At 42.1% G+C, this 25,945-nt stretch overlaps 1 protein-coding gene and 1 long non-coding RNA gene across 12 annotated transcripts in view; one reads left to right on the forward strand and one right to left on the reverse strand.

Annotated features, from left to right (window-relative positions):
- Positions 1-19,966, forward strand: part of ralgapb (Ral GTPase activating protein non-catalytic subunit beta) — a 29,240-nt gene extending 9,274 nt beyond the window's left edge. For 2 of the 11 annotated variants that reach the window (XM_024292271.2, XM_024292276.2), the window contains 24 exons: positions 58-209; positions 2,199-2,427; positions 3,766-3,967; positions 4,038-4,205; positions 4,285-4,399; positions 4,554-4,701; positions 5,271-5,335; positions 5,431-5,572; positions 6,106-6,236; positions 7,411-7,593; positions 7,674-7,822; positions 9,466-9,653; positions 9,731-9,834; positions 11,245-11,400; positions 11,509-11,574; positions 12,011-12,220; positions 12,355-12,513; positions 12,694-12,862; positions 12,941-13,063; positions 15,006-15,142; positions 15,228-15,336; positions 15,421-15,499; positions 16,304-16,452; positions 18,282-19,966. In XM_024292271.2, the coding sequence (XP_024148039.1) occupies positions 58-209; positions 2,199-2,427; positions 3,766-3,967; positions 4,038-4,205; positions 4,285-4,399; positions 4,554-4,701; positions 5,271-5,335; positions 5,431-5,572; positions 6,106-6,236; positions 7,411-7,593; positions 7,674-7,822; positions 9,466-9,653; positions 9,731-9,834; positions 11,245-11,400; positions 11,509-11,574; positions 12,011-12,220; positions 12,355-12,513; positions 12,694-12,862; positions 12,941-13,063; positions 15,006-15,142; positions 15,228-15,336; positions 15,421-15,499; positions 16,304-16,452; positions 18,282-18,475 (3,527 nt within the window). In that variant the 3' untranslated portion in view covers positions 18,476-19,966. Of the gene's footprint in view, positions 1-57; positions 210-2,198; positions 2,428-2,958; positions 2,995-3,765; positions 3,968-4,037; positions 4,206-4,284; positions 4,400-4,553; positions 4,702-5,270; positions 5,336-5,430; positions 5,573-6,105; positions 6,237-7,410; positions 7,594-7,673; positions 7,823-9,465; positions 9,654-9,730; positions 9,835-11,244; positions 11,401-11,508; positions 11,575-12,010; positions 12,221-12,354; positions 12,514-12,693; positions 12,863-12,940; positions 13,064-15,005; positions 15,143-15,227; positions 15,337-15,420; positions 15,500-16,303; positions 16,453-18,281 lie in introns of all 11 variants that reach the window. The other 9 variants (XM_024292272.2, XM_024292278.2, XM_024292274.2 and 6 more) reach the window with 6 other exon arrangements.
- A 3,288-nt stretch (positions 19,967-23,254) lies between these two features.
- On the reverse strand, positions 23,255-25,458 carry LOC112158939. The gene is made up of 3 exons (XR_004948235.1): positions 24,497-25,458; positions 24,088-24,375; positions 23,255-23,829 (listed from the first exon to the last, which is right to left on the reverse strand). It is a non-coding gene; the product is annotated as an uncharacterized LOC112158939 (long non-coding RNA).
- Positions 25,459-25,945: the final 487 nt, after the last annotated feature.

The following is a 25,945-nucleotide window of genomic DNA, read 5'->3' on the forward strand; positions in this document are numbered from 1 at the left end:
CACCGCCATGAGCAGAGACTGACTTTGGTTCTGCTCTTTTGTCTGTTTTGTTCTTAGGGATATCGCGACCACGGGCTGACAGTGCCCCGCCCACTCCTGTTAACAGACTGAGTGTGTCCCCGCCCCCCTCCATTGCCAACACTACACCCCCACACAGCCGCAAGCAGCGACATGTGGCAGTCACCAAAACTACGAGCAAGAGTTCATCTGTAAGTCCAGAAGATTCGGGGGGGAAGTTCAGAGGAAAATGATGCTAACTTGTTCTCGTGACTTTTTTCTAAAGATGAAAAAAATTCAGCTTAAAGTTGCATTTTTCAGTATTTCTTTATTTAAATCATTTACCAGGAGCAGATGAAAAAATGCAGTTTGAAAAAGATCGTATTTGCGCTGCAGCAGAGCAAGGGAAGGAAGGAGTGGAGTCACTCTGTGCCAGCGGTCCCGCCCACAACTCAGAGGTGTATTTCTAATAGGGCTGGGTTAAAAAAATCCATTAATCAATATAAATCAATTTAAGCTTAATAGATCAATAATCGATGTATAAAAGATTAAAATCGATTTAGCACATAAAGCTAAAGTCCATTAGCTTGATGCTGAGGTTTAATTGAATTTCCCATAGGACGGCTAATGCTAACGAGAAGATTCTGGAGCGCAAACAGGACCAATCAGCTTCTCTGTGTGAGCAAACACATCTCTGAACAGAGCAGCCAGACTCATAGATTTGTGTTTGTGAACAGGATTGCATGCTTTGTTACTGTGTGTGCTTCAGACCAAAGTCTGTGGCGTTAACTCGCGCCATAAGTCCTCCACGTACATATATCAAACTCCATGCTCGCAATGAGCGTTCCTCGTGCGCAGGACAGTCTCCACGCTCGTAAACCTCTTCTCCGCGCTCGTGGGAGTATTCTTATGCTCCTGTGACCTCTCCGGCTCGCCTGTGAAAGTATTCTTACGCTCCTAAAACTAGTTCCGCCTCTTGGTGGAGGACTGTGCGCTCATGTAGCTTCTCCTGTGCGCCAGAGTGAAACTCAACATTGAAGGGAAAAAAAAAGAACTGAAATAGCCGTGTATCATTTATTTTTCAAATTAAAACTCAGAATGAAAAGGAGAAAAAAAAGATTGCTTTATTGAATTTAAACTCCTGTAATTATGCAATTATACAAATAAGTTTGTATGTTCCCTTTAAAAAAAAAAAAATGAAAACAAAGGACTCAAAAACCATGTCTGTGAGCGGCTTCGGGACGGTGTGAGCTGGCAGAGGTGGCTTTTGAATGCAGAAATGCCGCTCCGCGTTCCCAGCAGTTCTTTGAAATCCTGTGAGTTTTGTTACCAAGCGTGCCTAGACAAAATAAAGGCTGATGTTATTGCCACATTTTTACCAAGATTACTACATTGCCTGTATGGGTTTTAGGTACGCACAATTATTAAGATAGTCAACTAATCCACTATTAAAATAGTCAACGACTAATTTAATAGTGGATTAGTCATTACTTCATATTATATGGAGTCGGAGTGTAGTAGAGTTTAACAAAGTTGTGTGCTTTCAGAACCAAAATACATACTTTTTTATATTTGAGTCAGTGAGACCAAAACTTTCTTTAGTGAAAATAGTTCCTTATTTCAGATGCTGACCTCATTTAATTGTGTGAATGCTTGGTAAGCATTCAAACTATAGTGATTCTCCTGCTCCTTTACGCACGTTTTTCTGCACATGAAGGCTCAAAGTTTCAGTGATTTCACTAATCTTGATATCAAGACATTCAGCTTGTTCAGGACATGACTGTTAGTATTTTTGATATTCATAAACTTTTACATATACTTTTATAGTAGTTTTCGGAAACTTTAATGTTTGTCTAATATTTTGGCAACATTTTTGGCTAATTTGTCAACTACTGGGGTTTTTTAGGCTAATTTAGTGTTTGGCTTCTATTTTAGCAGCAGGCTTACATTTTTGACTAATTTAGTTTACTGAGTAAATATTTTTGCAAAATTGGATTGTATTAGAGATTTTTAAGCAATTTTACAACAAATTTTTGTTACGATCAGGTAAAGTTTTTCAGGGCCACGTTCACAGTTCAGTTCTAATCCAGTTTTTGATCCGATCGGGACATTTTGCACCTGTAACCGTAGCTACTCGACTGAAACCTCAACGTGTTTAAAGATGGTGTCCGTCGTTTTCTTCTCCCTCTCTGCCTTCACAGAGCAGTGTGAGTCAATCTACCAAAGCAACCCAGCAGCAGCAGCACCAATCTTCCTCCCCGACCCTGCTTTCCAGCCCCAACCAGAGCGGCTGGGAGTCCCGGCCGCTGCCCGCCCCGGCCCGGCCCAAAGTCAACAGCATCCTGAACCTGTTTGGTCAGTGGCTTTTTGATGCTGCCCTGGTCCACTGTAAGCTGCACAGCGGCCTCAGCAGAGACAGCAGCATGACCGGTAAGGCCCGGGGGGGGTTTGGGTTGCCATTGTGCATGGGCCGGGGGGGATTTCGTTGCTGTCTTTTACTGTGTGTTTTTGTAAATGTCTTTTTTTCTTTTTGTGGTGGTCAGTTTTTTCTGTGAATTTTTCCTTTTTTCACCATTTTTACCTTCCTGTGTCTATGTGTGGAGGGCTTGGTTAGAAGTGGCCTTTCTGTAGAACTCCAATCAATTCACATCTGACAACTGTTTCAACTGGACTAAATCTACAAACCACACTGAGATTTTAACTTCACTTAAGGTCCAAGTCACACAGAAATAGTCCAAATAATAAAATTGGCTGATTACTGGATTTGAATAGCCTCCATTAGCTTCTCTTTTGGGTGTCCTGCACGTGTCTGCCATGTCTGATTAATGTCAAAGAGTTGGAATGAGTCAAAGTCATGTATTGAGGAGGACAAAACACAATTCATGCCTGATATGAATTGATCCTAAATGATGGGATCTGCTTTGATTTTTTCTCTCTTCACTATTTTGTGTTATCTTGCAGCCTCTTTTATCCAAATTCTCCTTTCTTATAAATCTTGTAAGTAGGAATGTCAGATTTATTTTATTAATTTTTTTCTCTCACTTGAGTTGCGTTTTTGACAACCCCTCCTGCTTTTCAGTTAAATCCTCATGGTCATCGCCATCATCACTCTCTTTTCATGACCTCCCTCCACTCCTTCTCATGTTTAAACCGCGCTCAGCTGATGAGACGGATTTCACCAACTGACCATTTGTCTCAGCCATAACGCTGCCAGTCTGTGACGATGCTGCCCCATTCCAGCTGGTCTTTACTTTTCAGTTTGGCTAATCCTTCTTGATGTGTTTTTTTATCCTCCCTTCAAGTCAGCAATAATGTGTTTTTTTATTTTTATTTTTATTTAAGTTTGTGTTGTCGGTTCATTTGGGTTGTGGTTTTATTGGTTTGGTGCCTCAATGCATGAAGTGAATGGTCTGTACTTTGACTTATGCAGATGTCGTCTCTTGAATTCTCAGAGGAAGCTGACACAGGGACTTTGCTGTCAGAGCGACACGTTTGACCTTTTTCCACATAAGCCAGAGAACCAAAAGAAACTTGTTTGGCAAATTCTTTGTGTCAGAGTTTCCTGTAAAGGATGCTTTCAAATGTGTAAATTGGATGTATTTTTGTGATAGAAGCTAAATATTTTGTGGCTTTTATGTATCAAATGTGGTCTATTCACCTTTTACTGTGCACATTGTAGTCTGTCTGTCCTGCATAGATGCATGCAAACAAATGACCACAATGCCATTCAGGGTTCTCTCATTCCCTGTGTCCTCCTGCTTCCTGCAGCGATAACCACTCAGCTGGGTTTGGACCTGAGAAGGAAAGGTTCTCAGATGTCGACCGACTCCATGGTGCCAAACCCTTTGTTTGATATCAATGAGTTCCCAGAGAGCTACGAGGCCGGACGAGCGGAGGCCTGCGGCACGCTCTGTCGCATCTTCTGTAGCAAGAAAACTGGAGAAGATATTCTGTCCGTCTACCTGTCCAGGTAGCAGATTTTCAAGTATCTCTCTCCTGTTGGAGTCGGCTGTGGCATCAGGTCTCATTTCTGCCTGCAGGTTCTACATGGTCCTGATTCAGGGTCTCCAGATATCAGATTTTATCTGTAGACCAGTTCTGGCTTCCATCATCCTCAACTCTTCATCTCTGTTCTGCACTGATTTGAAGGGCATCAATGTGGTGGTTCCCTATTTCATAGCCGCTCTGGAAACTATTGTTCCAGACAGGTGAGCTCCGTTCCTCAGCTTCAGGATCAGCTGCAGGTTCTTCTCTGGGTTTGGTTTGTGACTTTTCTGCTTTTCTCAGGGAACTGTCCAAGTTTAAGATGTATGTAAATCCTACTGACTTGAGGAGAGCCTCCATCAACATCCTCCTGGCCATGCTGCCTCTGCCGCACCACTTTGGGAACATCAAGTCTGAGGTATTTCATATTTCTTCTGTGATTGAAATGCAGATTATTGTGTAGGTCATTTCCTGGATATCTCTTTTACTTTTTTTATGTGTATGTTGTGTCTTTGAGAAGCAGTTGGAAACAATATGTTTGATAAATGAGCCTCTTTTTTTTCCTGCTTTAGGTTCTGTTGGAGGGGAAGTTTAACGAGGAGGACGGCTGTCCGCATGACCAGCCCGTGTCCTTCCTGTCGCTGAGACTCCGCCTGGTCAACGTTCTCATCGGAGCACTGCAGACAGAGACAGACCCCACCAACACTCAGCTCATTCTAGGTATCTGTCATAAGGACTGCTCTTCTGTAAACTGTGAAATGATCTTACCTCTGCTCATCCATGTAAAAGACAGAAGCATGGACACATAGGTCTAATTTTTCTTAGTTTTGAGTCCAGTCCTGTAACATGATCACCTGATTTTCCGCACTATAGACCCCCCTCCCACCATTAAAAAGTGGCTTAAATGTGCTTCCTGACAGCAGTTCAGAGTTTAACAGCCAAAAGAAGGAAATATTGTTTTTTGGTTCTTGATGATGGTGCTTTTACTTGGACGAATTGAAATCTTAATCTAGAAAAAGTCACACAGTTCCTCTAACAAACGTTTCATGTTCTGTGTATTTACTTTTGATTTGCTGGAGGAGTCGTAACATTGTTGAGATCCTGCATCTCAGACGTTGAGGGAAAGGATCTTTAATGAATCCTCTTGTTTTTTTTTTTAGTTTGAACTCAGGCTGGACCGTACGTCTCTGCGGCCGGTTCGGTCCTTCTGTGTCTTTTGCACACAGAAAGCGTCTCCATGTTGGAGTAGTGAGTAGTCGTTCATTTTCTCTATTTTCTTTGTTTTTCAGGTGCAATGCTGAATATCGTTCAGGACTCGGCTCTGTTGGAGTCCATCGGTGCACAGACAGAAACGGTAAGCCTCGGAGCCGCCATGTTTTCTCCAAAACATTGACTATGTGGTGATTTTTGGATGGAGGTGACGTGTCTCCTCGCCGGCTGTGGTTTCAGGGCAGCGTCGATGGAAGTCACGTGACGCTGCGGAATCAGAGCCACAGTCGCAACAGTAGCATCAGCTTCAACAGTGGGGGCAGCACAGAGGCCACCAGTCCAGACTGTGAACGTCCTGCACAGGCGCTGCTCAGAGACTATGGTGAGACTGCGGCGTTGGGGAATTAACACACTGATGTTTGTTTGTTAGAAGATGAGTAGGAGGCTTGCAGCAGGATTTTCTGCGCCATAAAGCATGTAACTTGCTGAATTCATGTTTTTTTTATAGCTAACGTGGTTGTAGTGATATTCAGAGTTAAGAGGCGCTGGGTAAAATGTCTTTGTAGGTGATCTGTTTGCCGTGATGCGAGTTTTGGCTTTTATTCCTGCAGGCCCGAGTGATGTCATAATGTTAAACTGAAAATCTAAATATGGACTTTAATTTATTTACTAACACAGTCTCTAACTACAATATTATTACAATCGCTCAGTCCTGTTTTTGAGTTTACCATCTTGTCTTATTTGAAACGTTCCACACTGTCTGGCATGCTCTTTTACCTTTATTTCTGCATGTTGTCTTTGTGTTAGCTGCTCACGCAGAACGTGTGTCCTGGAAAACTTTGTTGTGTTGTTAACCCTGCATTGCTTTGTTTTTTTTTTGCGGTGTTTGGTATTTCGGGGTGTTATATGGTTTAGCTCTTCCAGATACTGCGGCAGGCCTGTTGGTGCGCAGCATCCACCTGGTCACTCAGAGACTGAATTCCCAGTGGAGGCAGGACATGAGCATCTCACTGGCTGCCCTGGAGCTGCTGGCCGGCCTCGCAAAGGTAGAGGAGACACTGGTGACAGCTCTCACTAGTGTCATTTAAATTATGGATAGCTTTTTTATGCCCTTGTGCTGTATTGTTCAGAGGAGAACTCATGTTTTTTTTATTGCATAATTTGGGCAAGGGGTACAAATTTTTTGTAATTAAAAAAAAATATATATCGCAAGTTTATTTTCTCACTAACTACCACTAGAGGGCACTGTAGGTTTGTGCATCAGTATTTACTACTGACAGCAATGCAGAAGAAGAAGCAGCACTTAGTCTGATTAGCAAGTGTAAAACAAAACAACATGGAGCAGAATCTGATTGTTCTCCTGAAATTTATATTTTTCTTATTTTTATGGAGGCAATAATAAAAAGTTCCTCTAATTTTAATATTTGTTTTCCCTCCTTTGACTAATATGGGGCAGCATGTCAAACTGGTTCACAGAGAGACGGCGATATCGCTGAGAGCTGCACTTCTTGTCTTCCATGCATTGTATGTGAGACATGCAGTCAATGCTTCTATGTATCACTGAGGATAAAAAGCTTTTCTTTGTAGCTCCTCCCACATGCATCAGTTGAGTCAAGTTTATGAAAACATCTGTGGAAAAGCATCAGATTCGATACGTGAATCCCTTTCACTGTGACGGCAGCATCACGCCGGGCTTGGCAGAGTTGTTCAGAATTACACACTTTTCTCCCAAAAGTTTATTTTTAATTTTTTGGCGATTGCAACATTTACAGGGCAGTAACTTTTAGTGTTACAAAAACTGTAAATGTTAAATAATAAGCTAAGCTACCCACTCTGATGGCAATGGTGTTTTGACATGTTCTTGTGTCATTTTTCGGACATACGTATAGAGAAACTATATTAAAACTGCATATCTGAGTATTTCTTTATTCAAATAATTTGGAATCAGAGGCAGACTAAAAAATTAAGTTTGAAAAGGATTGCATTTGTTACATAGAAAATGTGCTCCAAGCTTTCACCTAAGTGAAGTGGGGCGGTGTTGCTCTGCTCCAACGGTCCCGCCCACAACTCAGAGGTGAATTTCTAATGAACTCCTGCCGCTCTGCAGAAACATTGTCTTAGAAAATGACAGATCAGAAGATCAGAAGATGATGGGAGTGGGACTTCAGGCGTCATCATTTGAACAAATGACTTTAAGGAACATCTTTCTGCTTCAACCAGGTGAAGGTGGGAGTGGACTCTGCAGAATGGAGGCGTGCCGTCAGCTCCATATGTGGTTACATCGTGTACCAGTGCAGCCGTCCAGCTCCTCTTCAGTCCAGAGACCTGCACTCCATGATCGTAGCTGCTTTCCAGTTTCTCTGTGTGTGGATCACAGAGCACCCTGACATGCTGGATGAGAAGGTATATTCCTCCTCTCACCTTTTTTTATAATTATTTAAAACTGTTTTTTTTAAACATTTTTCCTGCTTATTTTGAATTAGGAGTGTTTGGTAGAAGTTTTGGAGATCGTGGAACTCGGGATCTCCGGCAGCAAATCCCGTCAGGATCATGAAGTTCGTCATAAAGGGGAGAAGGAGCACAATCCAGCTTCCATGAGGGTGAAGGATGCAGCAGAGGCCACACTGTCCTGGTGAGCTCCTCAGACAGCACATACATGTTGGTCTTTATTAATCAGAACCAGAATTTACTGTGATTTGTTTTCATGTGTAAAATAGAGATTTAGTCACAGTAATGTTGATGTCTTAACTTCTTTAAACGCCTGACTTTACTTGTGTTATTATCTAACAGGGTAGATTAAAGAAAGATTGTGTAAACTTTTTTTTTTTTACACTATTCACTATGAGTATCTGAATACTGACATTCCTAAACTGTTACCAAAACGATCAAATATGAATATCTGTGACGTTTGAGATCACCTATTAGCAATTTTCATAAATACTGTAGGTGTAGTAAAAATACACCTCAATCAATGAAATGTTTGCTTTAATTCAATTCAATTCAATTCAATTTTATTTATATAGCCCAAAATCACAAAGAGATTTGCCTCATTGGGCTTCAAAATATAAACAATTGTTAAAAACTAAACAGACTACATAAACTGGTTATCCCTGCCCTTAGACCCTCCCTCCCGGTAAGGAAAAACTCCTAAAAAAACCTGAGTCAGGAAAAAAGAAGAAACCTTAGGGATTCCCACATGAGGGAGAGATCCCATCCCAGGACGGACAGGCGATACCAGAACAGTTAAAGAAAAATTAGCTTCTACAACTACGAATCTAAGAGTTCATTCAGATAAAGCTGAGGGACGAGTGATGATGAAGTCCATAGTCAAGCTGAAGCGGAAGTGCAGTCCACGACCAGGAGGGAGATGACCCAGCAGGAATCACTCTCACTCAGAGATGCAGGATGGTGTCGGGGGCGTGGTCCACGGCCAAGAGTGGGAGCGTGGGCGATCCACCGGGCATCTGAAATCTCTCCCGCTCCCCAGAGGAGAGTGGGAAAGAAGAACAACATGTGAATGGAACTGCACCACAAAAGCATGGAGAACTAAATACAATAAATAAAGTACAGAATAATGTTGGATTTTAAGTATATAAATGAAACGAATCACTGTTATTGTCATCAGAAGTTAATAAATCTTAAAAATAGTTTTGATAAAGGTTCTTGTTTTCAAAGTAAAACTAGTAAGTGTGTTTTTTTTATTATTAAAAAATGAGACTGAAGTTCAGTTTAGTGAAATAAGTTTTGAAAAACGTATTTTGTTTTAACCCACATCAATGTAACAGAAAAATATCTGAGATGTTTTCTGTGGTCAATTTGGTTTGTGGTATTCTTCACATAATTTATATTTTTTTTTTTTACAAAAAAATGGATCTAGGTCGTTATGAGTTAAATATGGTTGACAATTCATATAAAAATATAGCAAATAGGAAATTAAGAAGATAAAAAAAACTTGTGATGAAAGATGTGACATCATGTGACCGTCATGTGAGAGTCTTTTGGTATTTCCACAAAAGAAAGAAAAGTCAGCTTATATAATATGTCTGTCAGGAACAGGAATGATCAACAGCCCTACTATTAATGTACAAAATGTAAAGACGAAAGTTTTGATTCCAACTCTATAAATCGGCTTCAAAGCAAACTGATCAAAGCTGCTTCTCTCGTATTTCTCTGAAAATCCTTTTGAGTTTAGTTTTTTTTCTCCAGTGATCTGATTTAAGCCTGTTGACCCTCCAAATGTATTTTGTTGTTGATGGTCACTTTTTTATTCCCCAGTATCATGCAGGTGTTAGGGGCCTTCCCGTCTCCCAGTGGGCCGGCGTCCACCTGCAGCCTGCTGAACGAAGACACCCTGATCCGCTACGCCAGGTTAAGCTCCACAGGAGCCAGCAACTTCCGCTACTTTGTCCTGGACAACTCCGTCATCCTGGCAATGCTGGAGCAGCCGCTTGGCAATGAGCAAAGTGAGTGGGTCTGAATGCACAGATCCCGTTCCGTGTTGATGAATGCGATACTGATGGGGGCGTGTCGGTGTTCTCAGACCCCAGCCCATCGGTTACCGTTTTGATCCGAGGGACCGCTGGAAGACATGCCTGGACCATGCAGCTCTTCCACCAGCCCAGAGGAGCCCGGGCCAATCAGAGGGTGAGATCGCACTGCATGTTGCTCAATTGGAATGTCATGATCTGATCACATGATCGGAAATGAGGAACAATCTCAAGGTTTCAGACTTGCTCAAGAACTGATATACATTTAATTTTCATTATTGTTTCAAACGGAAAATCTTGGTGCTAACCCACATAGCATAATTAAATCACAGCATTTTATTGTTCAGTAGAATGCAGCTTTAGTTTGAGAGGGAGGAGCACAAAATCATGTCAAAACAAAAACAGTCCAAACAAAACATGTCCAAACAAAAATAGTCCAACCAAAAAGTCTAAACAAAAGCATGTCCTGAAAAAAACCAGGCCAAACATAAAACATGTCCAAACATACAACATGTCCAAACATACAACATGTCCAAACATACAACATGTCCAAACATAAACTATGTCCAAACATACAACATGTCCAAACATACAACGTGTCCAAACATACAACATGTCCAAACATACAACGTGTCCAAACAAAAATTATCCAACCAAAAAGTCCAAACAAAAGCAAGCACAAAGAGGCTCAAATGGCACAAGGTAGAAATGTTGGTTTTTATCCAAGAAAACATATATTTTATTCCATAAGCTAGAAAAGGACAGTAAGTATTAAGATTTCTAAAAATGACTTTACTGACCTTACTCTATGACACTGTTGCACTATTATTTGCTTTTTTGTTTACATGCCTGCTGGGTATATTTAGTTGATCTGCTATTTTTCTCTATCTCAAATTTGTTTAATTTTGCACAATTTTCATTAGTTGATGCTTAATCATCTAAAACAGAACTGCACAGTTTAGGAGTTAAATGATATTTAAGGTGAGTAAAATAAATATGGGGTCAACCTGGACATGTTTATTATTTACATTTTTTATTGTTTTAAAGTTCTGAAAAACTATTGGATCAGGACTCAAAATTAAATCAGAATCGGATCAGGACCAAAAATAAACCTTCTTGGGACTTCCTTATTATTCAACTTCAGAATTCACTGGGCACCACTGTGTCAAGAAGGGGTTAAGGACATTCTATTTGGGTTTCTTCTGGCCCGATCCAATTTTGAGTCATTTGATTTTCAATTTCTGCTGTTACGATAATTTTTTTAAGCAATTTTTTCATTGCTTTTTTTATGGAGCTTGCACTTTATAGGCTCCTGCTCAAACTAGCTCCTGCTCCTTCTCAAACTAGTGCCATAGACTGCTGTTCTTTATGGTAATAAAATCTGGTCATGATCTAGTTAACGATTTCTGGAAAAATAAGCTTGAAATGTGTAGTATGATCATCAACCCTGTTCGGGATGAGACATCCAGTTTCGATTGAGTCTGAAACTACGTGATCGGATCAGAAAATCTCGAGCTGTGGAGTTTCCATCCTCTGGTATACCCAAAGATCACACCTCTTTTCACAGCAGGTGTTTGTCCCTGAGGGCCGTCCAGCGCCCAACAACAACGTGGGCATCAGGTACAACGTCAAGCAGAGGCCTTTTCCTGAGGAGGTGGATAAGATCCCTCTCGTGAAAGCGGACGTCAGCATTCCGGACCTGGATGATATTGTCAGTAAGGAGGTGAGAGAACAAGATTATTTCCAGTGAAAGCATCTCTCGGATGTGTTGTAAGGCTGCCCTCTGCTGTAGGTTATGTGTATAAACGTACTTGTCATTGTACAAACTCAGGTGGGTTGCATGGATTGGCTGAATGATTCACGAGCCTCAAGCTCGCTGATGTATAACCACTCCCACGTGAGTCATTGCAGAGACCACTTCTCACTTGGGTGTTTCTTCAAACAAAAGCAAAGTCTCTGCTTGGGTGCAGTTCACTTTTGAAAATTGTTGCTTTTATTTGAGTTTAAATTCCCCTCCTGGGTTACAAAATCTCCAGGATGTTAAATAAAGTTTTTTTACAAGTGACAATAAAGAAGTGAACTGCCAGAGCTTTGTGAAGATGAAACGTACTGACGGGTCGCTCTAGTGGTCGGGTTAATCGGCGGGTGTGGAAGGAGAACCCCTTTCTTGGTGTGCTCCGAGTTTAACGTCTAAAGTTCAGGTGACACCAGTGTGATGTCCCCATTTCATCTGTGGAGGTGAAGGCTGTCCGGGCTTTTTCTGAGTGGGTTTAACACCGCTTTCCTGAACTCAATGCAGTGTAAATGCTCCTGAAATCCCCCCTTCCTTTCAGCTGGGCATTCAGCACGACAAGCTCCGAGCTCTGATATCCAAGCAGATAGAGTATGAGACCAGCTTGGAGCGACACAGCGAGGAAATTGTGAAGTCCAAGCCTTTCCCAGACCCACAGACGGACTGCAAACCCCCGTGTCCGGCTCAGGAGTTCCAGACGGCGCGCCTCTTCCTCTCACACTTTGGCTTCCTTTCTCTGGAGGCCCTGAAGGTTCGTTCCACGATTCCCAGATGCTTTCTCTATAAGCCTTCTGGATAAATATTTCTTGCTGTATTTTCTTTCAACAATACTTGTTGCTTTTTGTTGTTACTTTAAATAGTCTTTAAGACGTTTCGTCATTGCAGGAGCCCAACAACAGTCGTCTGCCTCCTCATCTGATTGGTCTGGACTCGTCTGTGCCGGGGTTTTTTGACGATGTGAACTACCTTGACCTGCTGCCCTGCAGACCCTTTGACACAGTTTTCATTTTCTATGTGAGAGCTGGACAGAAAAGCAGCCACGAGGTGAGATGGCTGCTGAAAAGGAGCTCTAGCTTTGCTGGTTTGGATTTGTTATTCTGTCTTCGTCGAGCTTTCCGTTAGGACGGCTCCATTATCTTTTCCGAAACGCTTTGACTGCCTTGTATTTCACTGGATTTAAACATCTGAGTTCAGATTTGTGATGGATCTGTGGTTGTGGATCAGATTCTGAGGAATGTGGAGTCATCGGCGAGTGTCCAGCCACATTTTTTGGAGTTCCTGATGTCCCTGGGCTGGCCTGTGGATGTGGGACACCACCCAGGATGGACAGGGCATCTTGATACCAGCTGGTCACTAAATTTCTGCTCTGATAGCAATGATTTACCGCAAACAGGCAAGCTAAAAAAAAACAAACCCTTGTGACAGAAACTGCTGTTTGTGTCTCTGATTTTCTGTTCTTCTAATCTTTCAGAGGAAGCAGTGTCTCCTGAGGACTCCGGTGGCTCCGTTTTTAATGGAGAGAAGAAAGTTTTGTATTATGCTGATGCCCTGACTGAAATTGCCTTCGTTGTGCCCTCTTTAACGGAAAATTCTGGTATGTATTCACCTCCCTAAATATTCCTGTAGATGTATCTGATGTTGCTTCACACCAAACACGATTGTGCATCAGATTTATGCGCAACAGACCAATGCTGATCTACACTGTTCAGCACTCACATGTACACATGCACACACACACAGACCTCCGCCTCATCATTTAAAACAAGTGTGCGTTCTAATTCACCTCCATCAGCTTTCTTTTAACATGCATCAAATTTGTGGCTGGACACTTGTCCAAAAGTCTGTTCACAAACTTGACGCTCCTGACGTGTGTGGGAGGAGCTACCATGTTGATTTTGGACTCCACCCACTATTCAGTTCAATGTATATAGCCGAATTACACAAAACAATTGTCTCAACGCCTTCACATCAGTAATTGTGCAAAAACATAAAATCACTCATAAAATATAAACAATAGCTGATTGCTAAACCGAACAGACTAAGCTAAACTGGTTATCTCTGCCCTTCCTTATGACGAGAAATTCCTAAAAACAAAAAGCAGATTCTGGGGGGAAATAAAAGAAGAAACTTCAGGAATGTCCACATGGAGGGATCCTCTCCCAGGACGGACGGGCGATTTACCAGAACTATTAAAGAAGAATTAGCTTATCTAACTCTTCACAATAACACATTTGAATAGCGTAGCAGATGGGCTTCATTCATATGGGGGGGGTGAGAGTTGAGCCGAACACGAGGTCCACTGGTAAGAACAGGAGCACAGACAAGCCTCCTGGAATCTGAAATCTCTCCCTCTCTCCTGGAGGGGAAAGAGGGACAAACATGAATCGCACTGCACCAAATAGAGGCATGGAGAACTAAATGAAGATTAATAAGAATAGAAGAGTAGATAGAAATGGAGGACAGAACCCCAGTGCACCGTACCATCTTTTGGTACGGTGCACTTATCATTTTAACAACATGTCAAGAGCCAAAGCTGAGTACCTGATTGATTGAAGCAACGCAACCAATGTTGCGCCTTGACACCTAAAACACGCTGCTGTTAGACTGCTGCCGGATGCTAAAACACTCCGCAGGACTTCTTATCGCTAATGTACTTTGAGTTAAAGTAACCCTCCAATGAAAATCTTGTTTTTAGAGTTTTTAAAATGTATGTGTGTCATTTTTCTTCTGAAAGTGAACAATTGTACTAAGAAATTATTTTGTTTTTACATTTCCGAGTATTTCTCCTTTTAAATCAATCAAACTGTCTTGGACAGACTCTGTTTGAATGAATGATCTTCTTTCCATCAACAGCTCTGCTGCACATGCACTAAACCCTCATCTGTTCCTAGTGTCTAGTTCAGGTTCTGGAGAAGAGAAGATGGTATCTTCACATTGACTGCAGTCAAATGAGCCGCCGTTCACATTTCTGTGGTCAAATCAGCATCACTGGATTTTTGGTGTGAGTTTCATCCAATACTTACGGTAGCAGGACTGAGAACGCTGGAAAATCTCCACCAGACTCCACGGAGCTTCTTGATGTGACCACGGAAATGTGAACGGCGGCTCATTTGACCGCAGTTGGAAAGGATTGTAAATCAATGAAAGAGCATTTTGATGTTAGCTTTGATTATTTTATCAAGAACTCTGAGAAACCAATGATTGAATGTATTGATCACAGTCAATAAACATTGGAGAATTAGCTAAAAGAGTCTTTGGTATCAAAGGCCACGCCCCCTCAGAGGAGATTTTGGAAACAGACTTCAGATCAACATGAAAAATGTCTTTTTAAGACATTTAGGTTGTGGGATTTAAGTTAAAAACGTCATCATAATTAAAACAATACTGGGAACGCTATTTTAAAATAAGAAATTGTCATCAGGGCTTTAACATTGAAGCTGGATAACCCTGATGCACAAATCTCCTTCGGTTTGAACGTATCTAAATTGCTAACAGCTAAAGGATGATGTTGTCTGAAGAGAAACTTTGTTTTGCAGAGGAGTCGTCTGTTCACAGCGACTCCACCGTGGAGGCAGACACCAACTCAGAACTCATGTCTGGTTTACTTAAACAATCCAATCTGACACTGGAACTGTTCCCCAACCATTCAGAGAACCTGGAATCTGCCAAAAAGGTGGAGTTTTAGTTCTTATTCTTACTCACTTTTGAGCTTTTTCTCTTTCTTGATGCTTTTTCTGAAAGTCGTCTTGTTTTTGTAGCTTAGTCCTTTGGTGAAGACAAAGAGGTCATCAACTGGAAAGTCTTACCCCCAGCTGGGCCCTGAGACGAAGGTGTTTGTGGTGTGGGTGGAACGCTTCGATGACATTGGTATTTACATCAGTTGACCCTAAGATCCTGCACACTCATGGTTCATTTTGCTGCATCATCGTAGCTGTTGTTTCTGCATTTTAGAAAACTTCCCGTTGTCTGATCTGTTGGCGGAAACCAGCACAGGCCTGGAGGCCAGCATGAGCAACAGCACCTCCTGCAGGTATCTACTCTTATAATGTTGTTGTTGGTTTGAAAAGCTCATGGGGGAACTTGGTTTAAAAAAAATGCTGTGCAAACAGAACGTTCCCCAACATGCAGCAGGAAGTAGAAGTACTTTGTGTGCAAAAGCTTTCAGAAAAAGGAAGCGTGGTGGAGCACCAACAGTTGTGATTCTGAGGACTTTTTACAAAGCAAATGCACAAAGACTTTCTCATTCATTTAAAATGGTTTTAGTTCTCAAAATGTCATCGTGCAGTAGCACTCTGCAAAGGACTTTTTTTCTCTCTATATTTGGGAACTTTACTGGCTCCAGCTTTGTCTCTTTCACTGACCTTGATCCTGGGCAGAGTCTCAATGTCCCAAAAGTTTATCTCAGCAGCTGGTATTGTTTGGTTTTGGGAAGAATGCATCTATAAACCTGCACCTGTGTCATGAAGTTCTACTCTTAGCAAACTCTGAGGCTGTGGATGAAATATGGAGATGAGATTGTCAGATTCTTATTTGAAATCTTTTTTTTTCCTGTGTGCTGCAGAAATGCAGATCTGATCAGTGTCTTGTCTGTGAAAGGCCTCCATGTTTTCTTTGGGGTTTATATTTTTATCTGCAGCTGACCAATGAATTGCACAGTTAAAAGTCATCATTGTGTCATTTATTGGGAAATGAACAGTATTCCGCGCAGATCTTCCCATCCTTCTTCTGTGGAGAAACTGTTGATCTGAACATGAATCCACAGTCTTTAGTGTTTTGTTTAAATTATGTTTCTGTCAAATCAATCATAGATGTCTCTCCTTTGTTCCTGCTGCAGGTCAGGGTTAGTAGAAAAAGATGTTCCTCTGATCTTCATCCACCCTCTGAAGACCGGGCTCTTCAGGATCCGCCTGCATGGAGCTGTGGGTAAATTCGGAATGGTGATTCCTCTTGTGGACGGCATGGTGGTCAGCCGCAGAGCCCTCGGTAACTGTTCACTAATACTTTACATATTTAGAATCAAAAACGTACTGACAAAGGGAGATGGTAGAAAAAACAAGTGTGGTCACTTCAAGAAAATAAATAAGCTGCTATCAAAGCTATGAGCATCTGCACCCCCCCTCAGCCTCGCCGCCCTCTTTCTACCGCTACATTCCCCTTGACAAAAGTTAAGTTCAAGGGAAATGCTAATCACAAGCGCTGCCATTCCTTTGCGCAATATCAACTAACTTGCCTTGGCAGCATAGGACACTTAGCCTCTTTGAGCAGCTCTACACTGTGACCAGCTTGTGTTAAATGTTCAGCCAGCCTCACAGTTTTAGTTTTTAGGAGATGTGTACTACTTTGTTTTTGCTTGGAATGGGTATGTTATGTTCATTAGATAAAACTCATTTCACAATTTTATTACAATGGATTAAAATTCAGGTTGAGTTTTTTTTCTTCAGTCACACTTTTTAAAAAATAGTTAAGAAAATTCTGGTATAGTCTTGGGATATACCGCGATACATGTTGTATTGGGACTGGGAGCCTTTTTTTTTTTGGACTAGAAACAGTGGGACTGAAGAAAAGACAGGAAGCAGAGCTGGAGGTAGCAGAGATGAAGATGCTGAGGTTCTCTTTGGGAGTGACCAGGATGGATAGGATCAGGAATGAATACATCAGAGGGACAGCACATGTTAGAGGTTTTGGAGATAAAGTCAGAGAGGCCAGACTGAGATGGTTTGGACATGTTCAGAGGAGAGACAGTGAATATATTGGTAGAAGGATGCTGAGTCTAGAGCTGCAGGAAAGAGGTCTAGAGGAAGACCAAAGAGGAGGTTTATGGATGCAGTGAATGAAGACATGAAGGTGGCTGGTGTTAGAGTGGAGGATGCTGAAGACAGACTTAGATGGAGGAAACTGATTCGCTGTGGAGACCCCTGAAGGGAAAAGTCGAAAAAGAAAAGAAAAAGAAGAAGAAGATTTTGTATTGGGAGCTGGGTATCATGATATGTATCGTATCGTGACACAGGTATTGTGATACATATCGAACTACCAGACATTTGCCAATACACACCCCTAATGATTATAGTAGCAATGCTAACATAGCTAAAGTGCTAGCATTGTGTTTAGCATCAGTAATTTTAGAAATACACATTGCTTTTTTACTTTTGTTACTGTGCTCTTTACTTGGTCCATAAAACATTTTGCTCCCAAACTTTTTTTTTTTTTGACAATTTCTCCCCCTTGTGGTATCATCATTTTTTGGGCGGGGTTGTTCACTATGTCCAGAATGTATTTTCACCGTGTACTAGAAGTGATATGGATGCTCAAATGCACAGTAAGAGTCAACAAAAGAAGAGACATTGTGCTTACACTGTGGTCTTGCAGTCCTTGACTGCCGTGGTCAACAACAAGGATCCTCTTAAAGGGTAACCAAACAGGGAAGTTGGAGTCTGACTCCGCCCACAGCCGAAATGTGAAAATCCAGTCAGAGGGGTGTGGCTAGGGGATAGGACTGCTATCATTACTGGAGCTGCAGATCATGACGTCAGACTTTTGAAATTTTCATGGTTTGACCAATCACAAAATTCAACTGTAATACCTCTTTCAATCTGTTGGGGGCAAAACACATACAGTTTTTGACCATATTTTCAGGAATTAAACAAGTTAATTTTAATTTGTCAAATATTTGGGAATGACCAACAGACACCACTTTAAAGGACCCATTTATAGAGATCAACAGACAAAAAAACGTTGATTTAGGGTTTGGTTACCCTTTAATATTTGCTCCTCTGAAATGCAGATCTGCTCTGATTTTGCCGTTTTCTTCTCAGGGTTTCTCGTGCGTCAGACTGTCATCAACTTATGCCGGCGGAAGCGCCTGGAAAGTGACTTGTACAACCCCCCTCACGTGAGGCGGAAACAGAAAATAACGGAGATCGTCCAGCGCTACCGCACCAAGCAGCTGGAGCCCGAGTTCTACACCTCGCTCTTCCAGGAGGTGGGGGAAGGAAAGCCTCACCTCTAACCCCCCTGTCCTAACACTGTCTCACGCACCAGGACACGGTCAACACGCAGAATCTTTATATTTATACTGTGCTATTTTGTTATATATATGAATACATATATCAACACTGTTTGCCTTTGACTCTGAAATCAAAACGTCAAACCCACGCCAAGAGGAAGAAGCTCCACTTGCGTTGCAGCTGCTCAGCTGAGGTCTGATAGGCTCCGGGCGAAAAGGTCTCTTGGTTTTGGTCCATGCTTCGTGGCAGATGTTTCTGCTCGTCTTTCGATGCACTGGGAGCGTCTTCTCTCTCTCTCTGGACTTGTAAAAAGGTTGTACTTTCTTGCCCGTACCGGCGGGGAGGATTGAGAATCCGTAACACACCGCTGAACTTCAGGAAGGGATCCAGACATCATGGTTGATTTGGCTGTAAAGGTTGGATTTTAGCCAAAGATTAAACCATGCAAGCATAAGGTTTGAACCCAGAGCTGACACCGAGCTATAGTCTTCCTGTTCTAAGACATCCATTGACGCTCACTCATCTCTCAGACCAGTCATCATCATTTTCCCATCATTCTGTGTGAACGCTACACGGAGTGGGGGGGCTTTAATCCCATGGGGGAGGAGCTAAAGGCAGTTATTAACATGACTCCCCCAGCCTCATTCAGAAAGACAACACAGTTAAAAGTTGCGTTCCTAAAGTTTGCACTTGATGTTTGACCGACGAGCACGTTTTTCGTTTAAGGTTCCCAAACCTTGGCCAACAAGCAGAGCCATAGCACACTTCTATTGTCCTCCAGAGCAACACGAAGGAAGCTCCGGCCCAAAATCTGCAGCCAATAACAGGATCGAACAAACCAGGATCAGAGCTCAGACCTGTGAGAGTTTTTCCTGAGAAGATGTAACTTCTCACGTCTCTGTGAGGTCTGAAATCTGCAGGTTTGTTTTGGTTTCTTCACTGGTTCTGACTGTAACCGTCTCACTTTCTGCCTCTAAAAATGTGAATTTATTTATCACAAAGATGAAACAGGGCAAACATTCATGCTAAAGTCTTAATGCACTGAACACCCCCCCTCCCTGTCCTTTAGTTACTCGTCCTTTTGTACTGTTTTGCATTTTTGGAAGAAAATCCTGCTTAAGAAAGAGTTTTATCTTGTGAAATATGAATGAAGAGGCGGCGTTGTGGAGTTTTTAACCTGCGGTGTGTAAGTGTGACTCACTTTTTACGACAGTGCTGTATGCACATGCCTTTTTTGGAAGGAAATTAAATGAAAAACGCTTCAAACAACACACAAAGTCCCACATGTACCCTGTTACTCCTATTTGATCGTATTTAAGGACTTGCCATGTACAGAAGTGGATGATGTGTACATATGTGATGATGTTTGGCATTTAAAAGTTGTCTGTTGCATTCCTCATCCGAGCAGAAAATGTATGTATGCCATTTTGTGTGGGGAGGAATGCAATACTGAATGTAAAATGCATCAATTAAAACTATTATTGACATTTTAATCTCTGCTGCTTGTTGTGAACTTTTTCTTTTCATCTAAAAAAATGCTTTTGACAGGATTTTTGTATTGTTATGGAAATGGAATCAAACCGTTAGATGAAAAGCTCTTAGTTCTGACATCACAAATACACTACTCTCAGTAAGTTAAGGATATTGTTGTTTACAGGGACGATTTTCCTATTTGGTCTGAATTGTAATGAAATCTGTAAAATTTCTCTTTGATATTACTAATACTGAAGCATTAGTTTGATATCTATTACTCCAAAAATGAAGACAACAATGAAGAACGTAAATGAACCGTGTCAGTTGCAGGTATTTGCATCGTTTGCTGTGAAGACGTCTCGACAGCGATGTCTCCTGCTCCTCACCACCTTATGAGGATGTTCTGTGGCGTTCCACTCTTCCACAAGAGCTACAAACAGTTGTGCAGGTCACTTGGGGGTCCGATCATCCAGTCGCTTCAGCTGATCCCAGACCTGCTCTTGGGGTTAAGGTCAGAGGTCATCGCTGGCTGTACCATATGAGAAAAAGTGTTGACCTGGGGGTATTGCTCACCTCAGCTTCTTCATTAACTATCATTGCTGTACATGACCCGACACTCATCAGTGAACAGGACAGTCGACCATTGCTGCATCGGTCACATGGTCTTCACTGCAAACGTTCATGGCGGTGTCTTGATGTCAGTGGAGTCAACTGTGACGGTCGTCTGTCATTCCAGTCAAATGGTTTGTCTGAACCCCAGTACCATCACATCTGCAGCTGTGTGGTGTTGGCTAACCCATGTCTGAGGTCAGAGGTCCTCAGGTTCTGGTCATGGTCGTGGTCTGTCAGTGACTTACTGATGACATCAGCTTTTAGACCAAACTTTATTTATTTGTGTAGCGCCTTTCATTCTGGTGAAACAAAGCGCTAAACACAAAAGCAAATGAAATACATATTATAAACAAATTCACACTTCACACAAAAACACACAAAATTAACATCCTTCTCTCTCCCCGAGTTCCTCCCCACAACCCAAAGTTCCCCCAATAGGACCCTTGCCAACAAAACTGAACAGAGTAAAAACTGCAGGTCTGAGGAAACAATCTGGTTTGGTACTACTGTGTAGAAGCCATATTACGAGGATCCATTTATTCAAGGCCAAACCCGACCATTGGGGGGGCATCGCCACAGCGCCCACCCAGCATGGGGCAGCGCAGGGCCCGCTCTACAGAGCCCCTGCCCCAATGAGACCAGGAGTGTCAAACTCGATCTCACAAGGAGCCAAAATCCAAAACTCGCCTTAGAATAAACATCTATTGAAGACACTAAAACTACATTTTAAAGTTTTTTAACATGATTATGAACTATATATATAGCATTACCTGTGATGATGCTAGTTGGAATGCTGTAAGATGAATTTGGCTGCTGAAAATGCTGATAGCCAGAAAAAATATTGGCTAAATGCCAAATTAGACTAAAAAGCTAAAAAAAAAAAAAAAAAAAAACTTAGCCAAAACAAGCCATCATGCAGCTGAAATATTAGCTAAGCTTCAAAACAGCCTAAAATCTTAGTAAATGCCAAAATAGTCCAAAAAGCTGTAGAATGCTAATTTTTAAAACTTTAAAACTGTAACTTTTTAACATAATTATGAATACTAAAAAGGCAGGAATATTATTCCAGAATAAATCAACTTAAACTTTAAATAACTTTCAATATTTTACTCTCCATAAAAAAAATATTTTATATATACAATTTTGGTATTAGCATAAGATAACATCAGACCATCAAAAACAGTAAAATAAAATTATCTGGAGGAGCCAAATCCGGCCCCCGGGTCTTAACTTTGACACATGTTTTAGACCCACAAATGATGCCCCTTTGAAAATGATTTCTTGGTTTTGGCACCAAGGAGTCAGATACTGAACACAGTTAGACTATGTGGATAAAAAACACTAAACGAGGAGTGTCAGTCACCCCAATATACAGCCACATTTGATACTGTTGATCATGAAATTTTAGTTTTTTAGTGGGTCTGGCATCAGAGTGGTTCAAATCTTACTTGAGTGAATAAACTTTTTGTGTAAGTCTTGGGGACCATGTATCCTCTTCTGCCCCCTTGACATGGGGGGTGCCTCAAGGTTCAGTTTTAGCCCCTCTTTTTTGTGATTCTCTTGCTCCTTTCCGTACCTTTTTTGACACTTATGTCTATGGTAAAAAAAATTAAATCACACTTTCTGAGATTTCAGCAATCTTGGTATCAAAATGTTCAGCTTGTTTTCATGACATCACTGCTTGTATTATATAATAATAGATAATAAATACCCCTTAGCCCAATGTTTACACTGGGCTAAGGGGTATTTATTATTATTATTTATGAAGTATGGAGTATAGATGCTCTAAACGAAATTTCGTTGTTTTTGTGTGACAATGACAATAAATTGAATCTTGAATCTTTTGATATTGATTAACTTTAAAGTTTTTGAAACATTGAGCAAAATATGCCCCATAGGAAATGAAGGAGAAATTCTTGAAAATTCTTGAAATGAGAGAAAACTTTCTGCACTTTGAAACTTGTGAACTTCTGCACACTTTCAGCTAGTTGATTCAGGTTTAAACAGATTTTTTACAAAACAGTGTTTGCCTTTGTGAGCACATTCTATTTTTATTTAAAGAATCCATTATTAGAAAACTTTAGTTTGCGATCGGACCACGAAGTGACGACTTATTTTTCCAAGACTGACAACTTTTTTCAAAAAGCGATGTCAAAGGTAAGTTTACAGCATTTTTTAAGTGACTGCTTTTATTCATGTTTTCACTAATCTTTATTAAAGGTTGTGGCTGTACCACAAAAGGCCAAGTTTGCATTCCAAAACTAGCTCCTAGAATCGAGAAATATTTAGTAATTCTTGACATTTGTTCTCTTTACAGATGTGCCCGTGTCCTCACCTGGAGGACCACGCCTACTGCAGGAGGAGGGGCCAGAAGGTAGGCAGACCTGATATTAGCGCAGAAATGATGCTAAATGCTAATCAAGTCCTATAATCTGCATGTTGTATGTATGACACAATCTAAATATTATAAAACGGTTTTATCTGTTTACAAGTGTGGTAAAATGCATCATAGCTAATAACAGCTAACGTTTTAAGCTAACAAATCCGAGTGAAAAGTTGATTACAAATCCATCACCAGGACATAATGTGGCAACACGAATTATGGGGGTTGTCAACAACGCCACCTGAAGCTTCTATGCCCCAGGAAAAGGAGAAGGCACGTGTAGGTCGTACTTTGAACAAGGCAGAGGCTGTGGTCTGTTTTTAAAATACAATTTATTATGATCCAATCTAAAAGCAATAATAGAAATACTTTAATTTAAACCAATAAAATGTTCAGGAGGAGGAGCTTACCGAGATGGCTAGAACTAAAGCAAAAAAGAAAACTAAACAAAAGCAAACACCCAGGAGTGTGATGCACTGCACACGTGATAGAAGGTCACACAGCACACAGGAACCCGCCACCAGTGCAGCCGTCCACCTCGAGCTCCAACCTCCTTGAACACAAGTGATAAAACAATTTAAAAAAACCACACAATTAAAACACTCTTAAAAGATGATTTCACATCAAGCCGCCAGGTAAGCCGCCAGACGGCTAACGCTGAACAACAGGTGTCAGGAGGACAGTCCAAAGTCCAGCCAGATGCCAATGCACACACGGTCTCCACCGTCGCTGCAAGTGTCCGTCCAACTCATAGACTGTAACTCCGTCCAGACGCGGCGTGAGAAGAGGGGAGATCCGAACCGGAACCAGGAAATAAAAACAGCGGCAAAGCAGCAGCACTTACTCCCCTATTGCGGGGAGGGAAGCAACGTGCGCACAAGAGAGCATCTGGGGAAAAAAATGATTTAGCATGCAGGAGCTTTATTAAAAGCAGGGAGTGACAGCTCGAGACATACCAGTCACCGAGAGGAAGCGGGTTTACCCCAAAATTAGTAGGCTTGTTCTACTCACCACAATCTACCCCCTTTTTTTTTTTAATCATCGTCCCAATGACCTAACTAATCCCAGGGTCTAAACAGGACCGTAACTACATTAGAGAATGGTTGTACGGCGCCTTGACTTCCTGGCACAGCCTCAGTTGCTTACCTTGGAATGTGATGAGGATTCTGATGTTGGCCCGCAGTGGACCGGTTTAATCTACGAACCCCTTGTTCTGGTGCAGCCAAACGGATGGGTGATGCAACGGGTGGCACTGACTGATCAGGAAAGCTACTCTGAGGGGCAGTTCCAGACACATCAACAATCCCGTTGGGCGACAGAGGTGATGCCGGAGGAGAAATCCCAGAGGCCCCTTCTGATGGGAAAACAGGTGGTTCAGGAGTGGCTGCTTGATGATGCTCTCTGAGAATAACCAAGTCTACGTCAATTCCCCACCTGGAAGAGACAGATCAGAAGTTAAAGGCTCGCCACGACAAGCAGTCTCCACAAGGGGCTCACCCAACCATGCCTTAAGCAATGAACGGTGAACTTGTTTAGATCAAGCCAAATCATTTACCGGAGCAATTGGGTACACCGACCCACCGGCACCTGGTGCTTTCAAGACTTTGTGGATCACAGAACTCCATAAATCCTGAATTTTGTGGCGGCCTCTGGCACTAAAAATCTCTGACCAAAACTTGCTGACCTTCTGTCAGTGGGGAGTCTTTGGCATTCTGGTCATGGTTATGCTTCCTTCTGGATGCAGAAGCTTTCAGGCGCTCCTGGGCTCCCTGATAAGCAACCTGCAGCTGAGCCTGATGTTCTTGAATCCACTCTTGAACTCCCCCACCACCACCACCATGATGATCATCGATCCTTTCTAGAAGAAAATCAATGGGAAGTCGTGGCTCGCAAGGCAGGGAGCGGAGCGGAGCAGAGCAGGAGGTCTTTATGTTAAAGTGGTGCTGGTTTGTTTGGTTCTCTTTTTCTTCTTTGTTTCCTCGGCAGTCTTACACTGCTGGGTTTTTTATGTTAGTTTTGGGGATGGGCCTTGGCAGACTTTATTTGGGGGCTTGCTTTGTTTCTTTTGAATAGGTAGATTTCTGTTAGGCAGCCTTAACAGGGAGTTGCTGACTCCGACGGTCAAGGTGGCTGGGTAAGCAGACTCCCTGAGTTATGTTATGTTTGGCCAAGGCTCCATTTCCCTTTGTTTTGATATTTTTGTTTGGACCAGTAGCCTAATCATTCCTTTTTTTTTGTTCTTTCTTTACAGGACACAGTTCAGTTCTTAAAAAAAACTGTGTTCCTCAGTAGAGGTCTGTGCGTCCCTCCATGGATATGCCTCCCCAGACCATCACTGACCCACCACCAAACCTGTCATGTTGAACCACGCTGCAGACAGCATAACGTCCTCCTCATCTTCTCCAGACTCTTTCACGTCTATCACAGGTGCTCAGGGTGAACCTGCTCTCGTCTGTGAAAAGTACAGGGCGCCAGTGGTGGACTTGCCAATTCTGGTGTTCTTGAGCAAATGCCAGTGGAGCTCCACGGTGCTGGGCAGTGAGCACAGGGCCCACTACAGGACGTGGGGCCCTCAGGCCACCTTCATGAAGTCTGTTCCTGATTGTTTGGGTAGAGACATTCACACCAGTGGCCCTCTGGAGGTCATTCTGTAGGGCACGAGCAGTGCTCAGCCTGTTCCGCCTTGCACAAAGGAGCAGGTATGGGTCCTGCTGAGGGGTTGAGGACCTTCTACGGCCCTGTCCAGCTCTCCCAGAATAACCACCAGTCTCCTGAAATCTCCTCCATGTTCTGGAGATTGTGCTGGGAGACACATTAAACCTTCTTGCTGCAGCACGTGTGGATGTGCCATCCTGGAGAAGTTGGACAACCTGTGCAACTTCTGTAGGGTTAAGGAATCTCCTCATACTGCCAGTAGAGATAATTATCAAGCCAAAATCAGCACGAGTGGAAAACCAGCCAAAAAAGATCAAGAGGGAGAAACTTGAAATGACCTCCACATGTA

The sequence above is a fragment of the Oryzias melastigma genome, linkage group LG7 (genome assembly GCF_002922805.2).
Source record: "Oryzias melastigma strain HK-1 linkage group LG7, ASM292280v2, whole genome shotgun sequence".
In the NCBI taxonomy this organism is placed as follows: domain Eukaryota; kingdom Metazoa; phylum Chordata; class Actinopteri; order Beloniformes; family Adrianichthyidae; genus Oryzias; species Oryzias melastigma.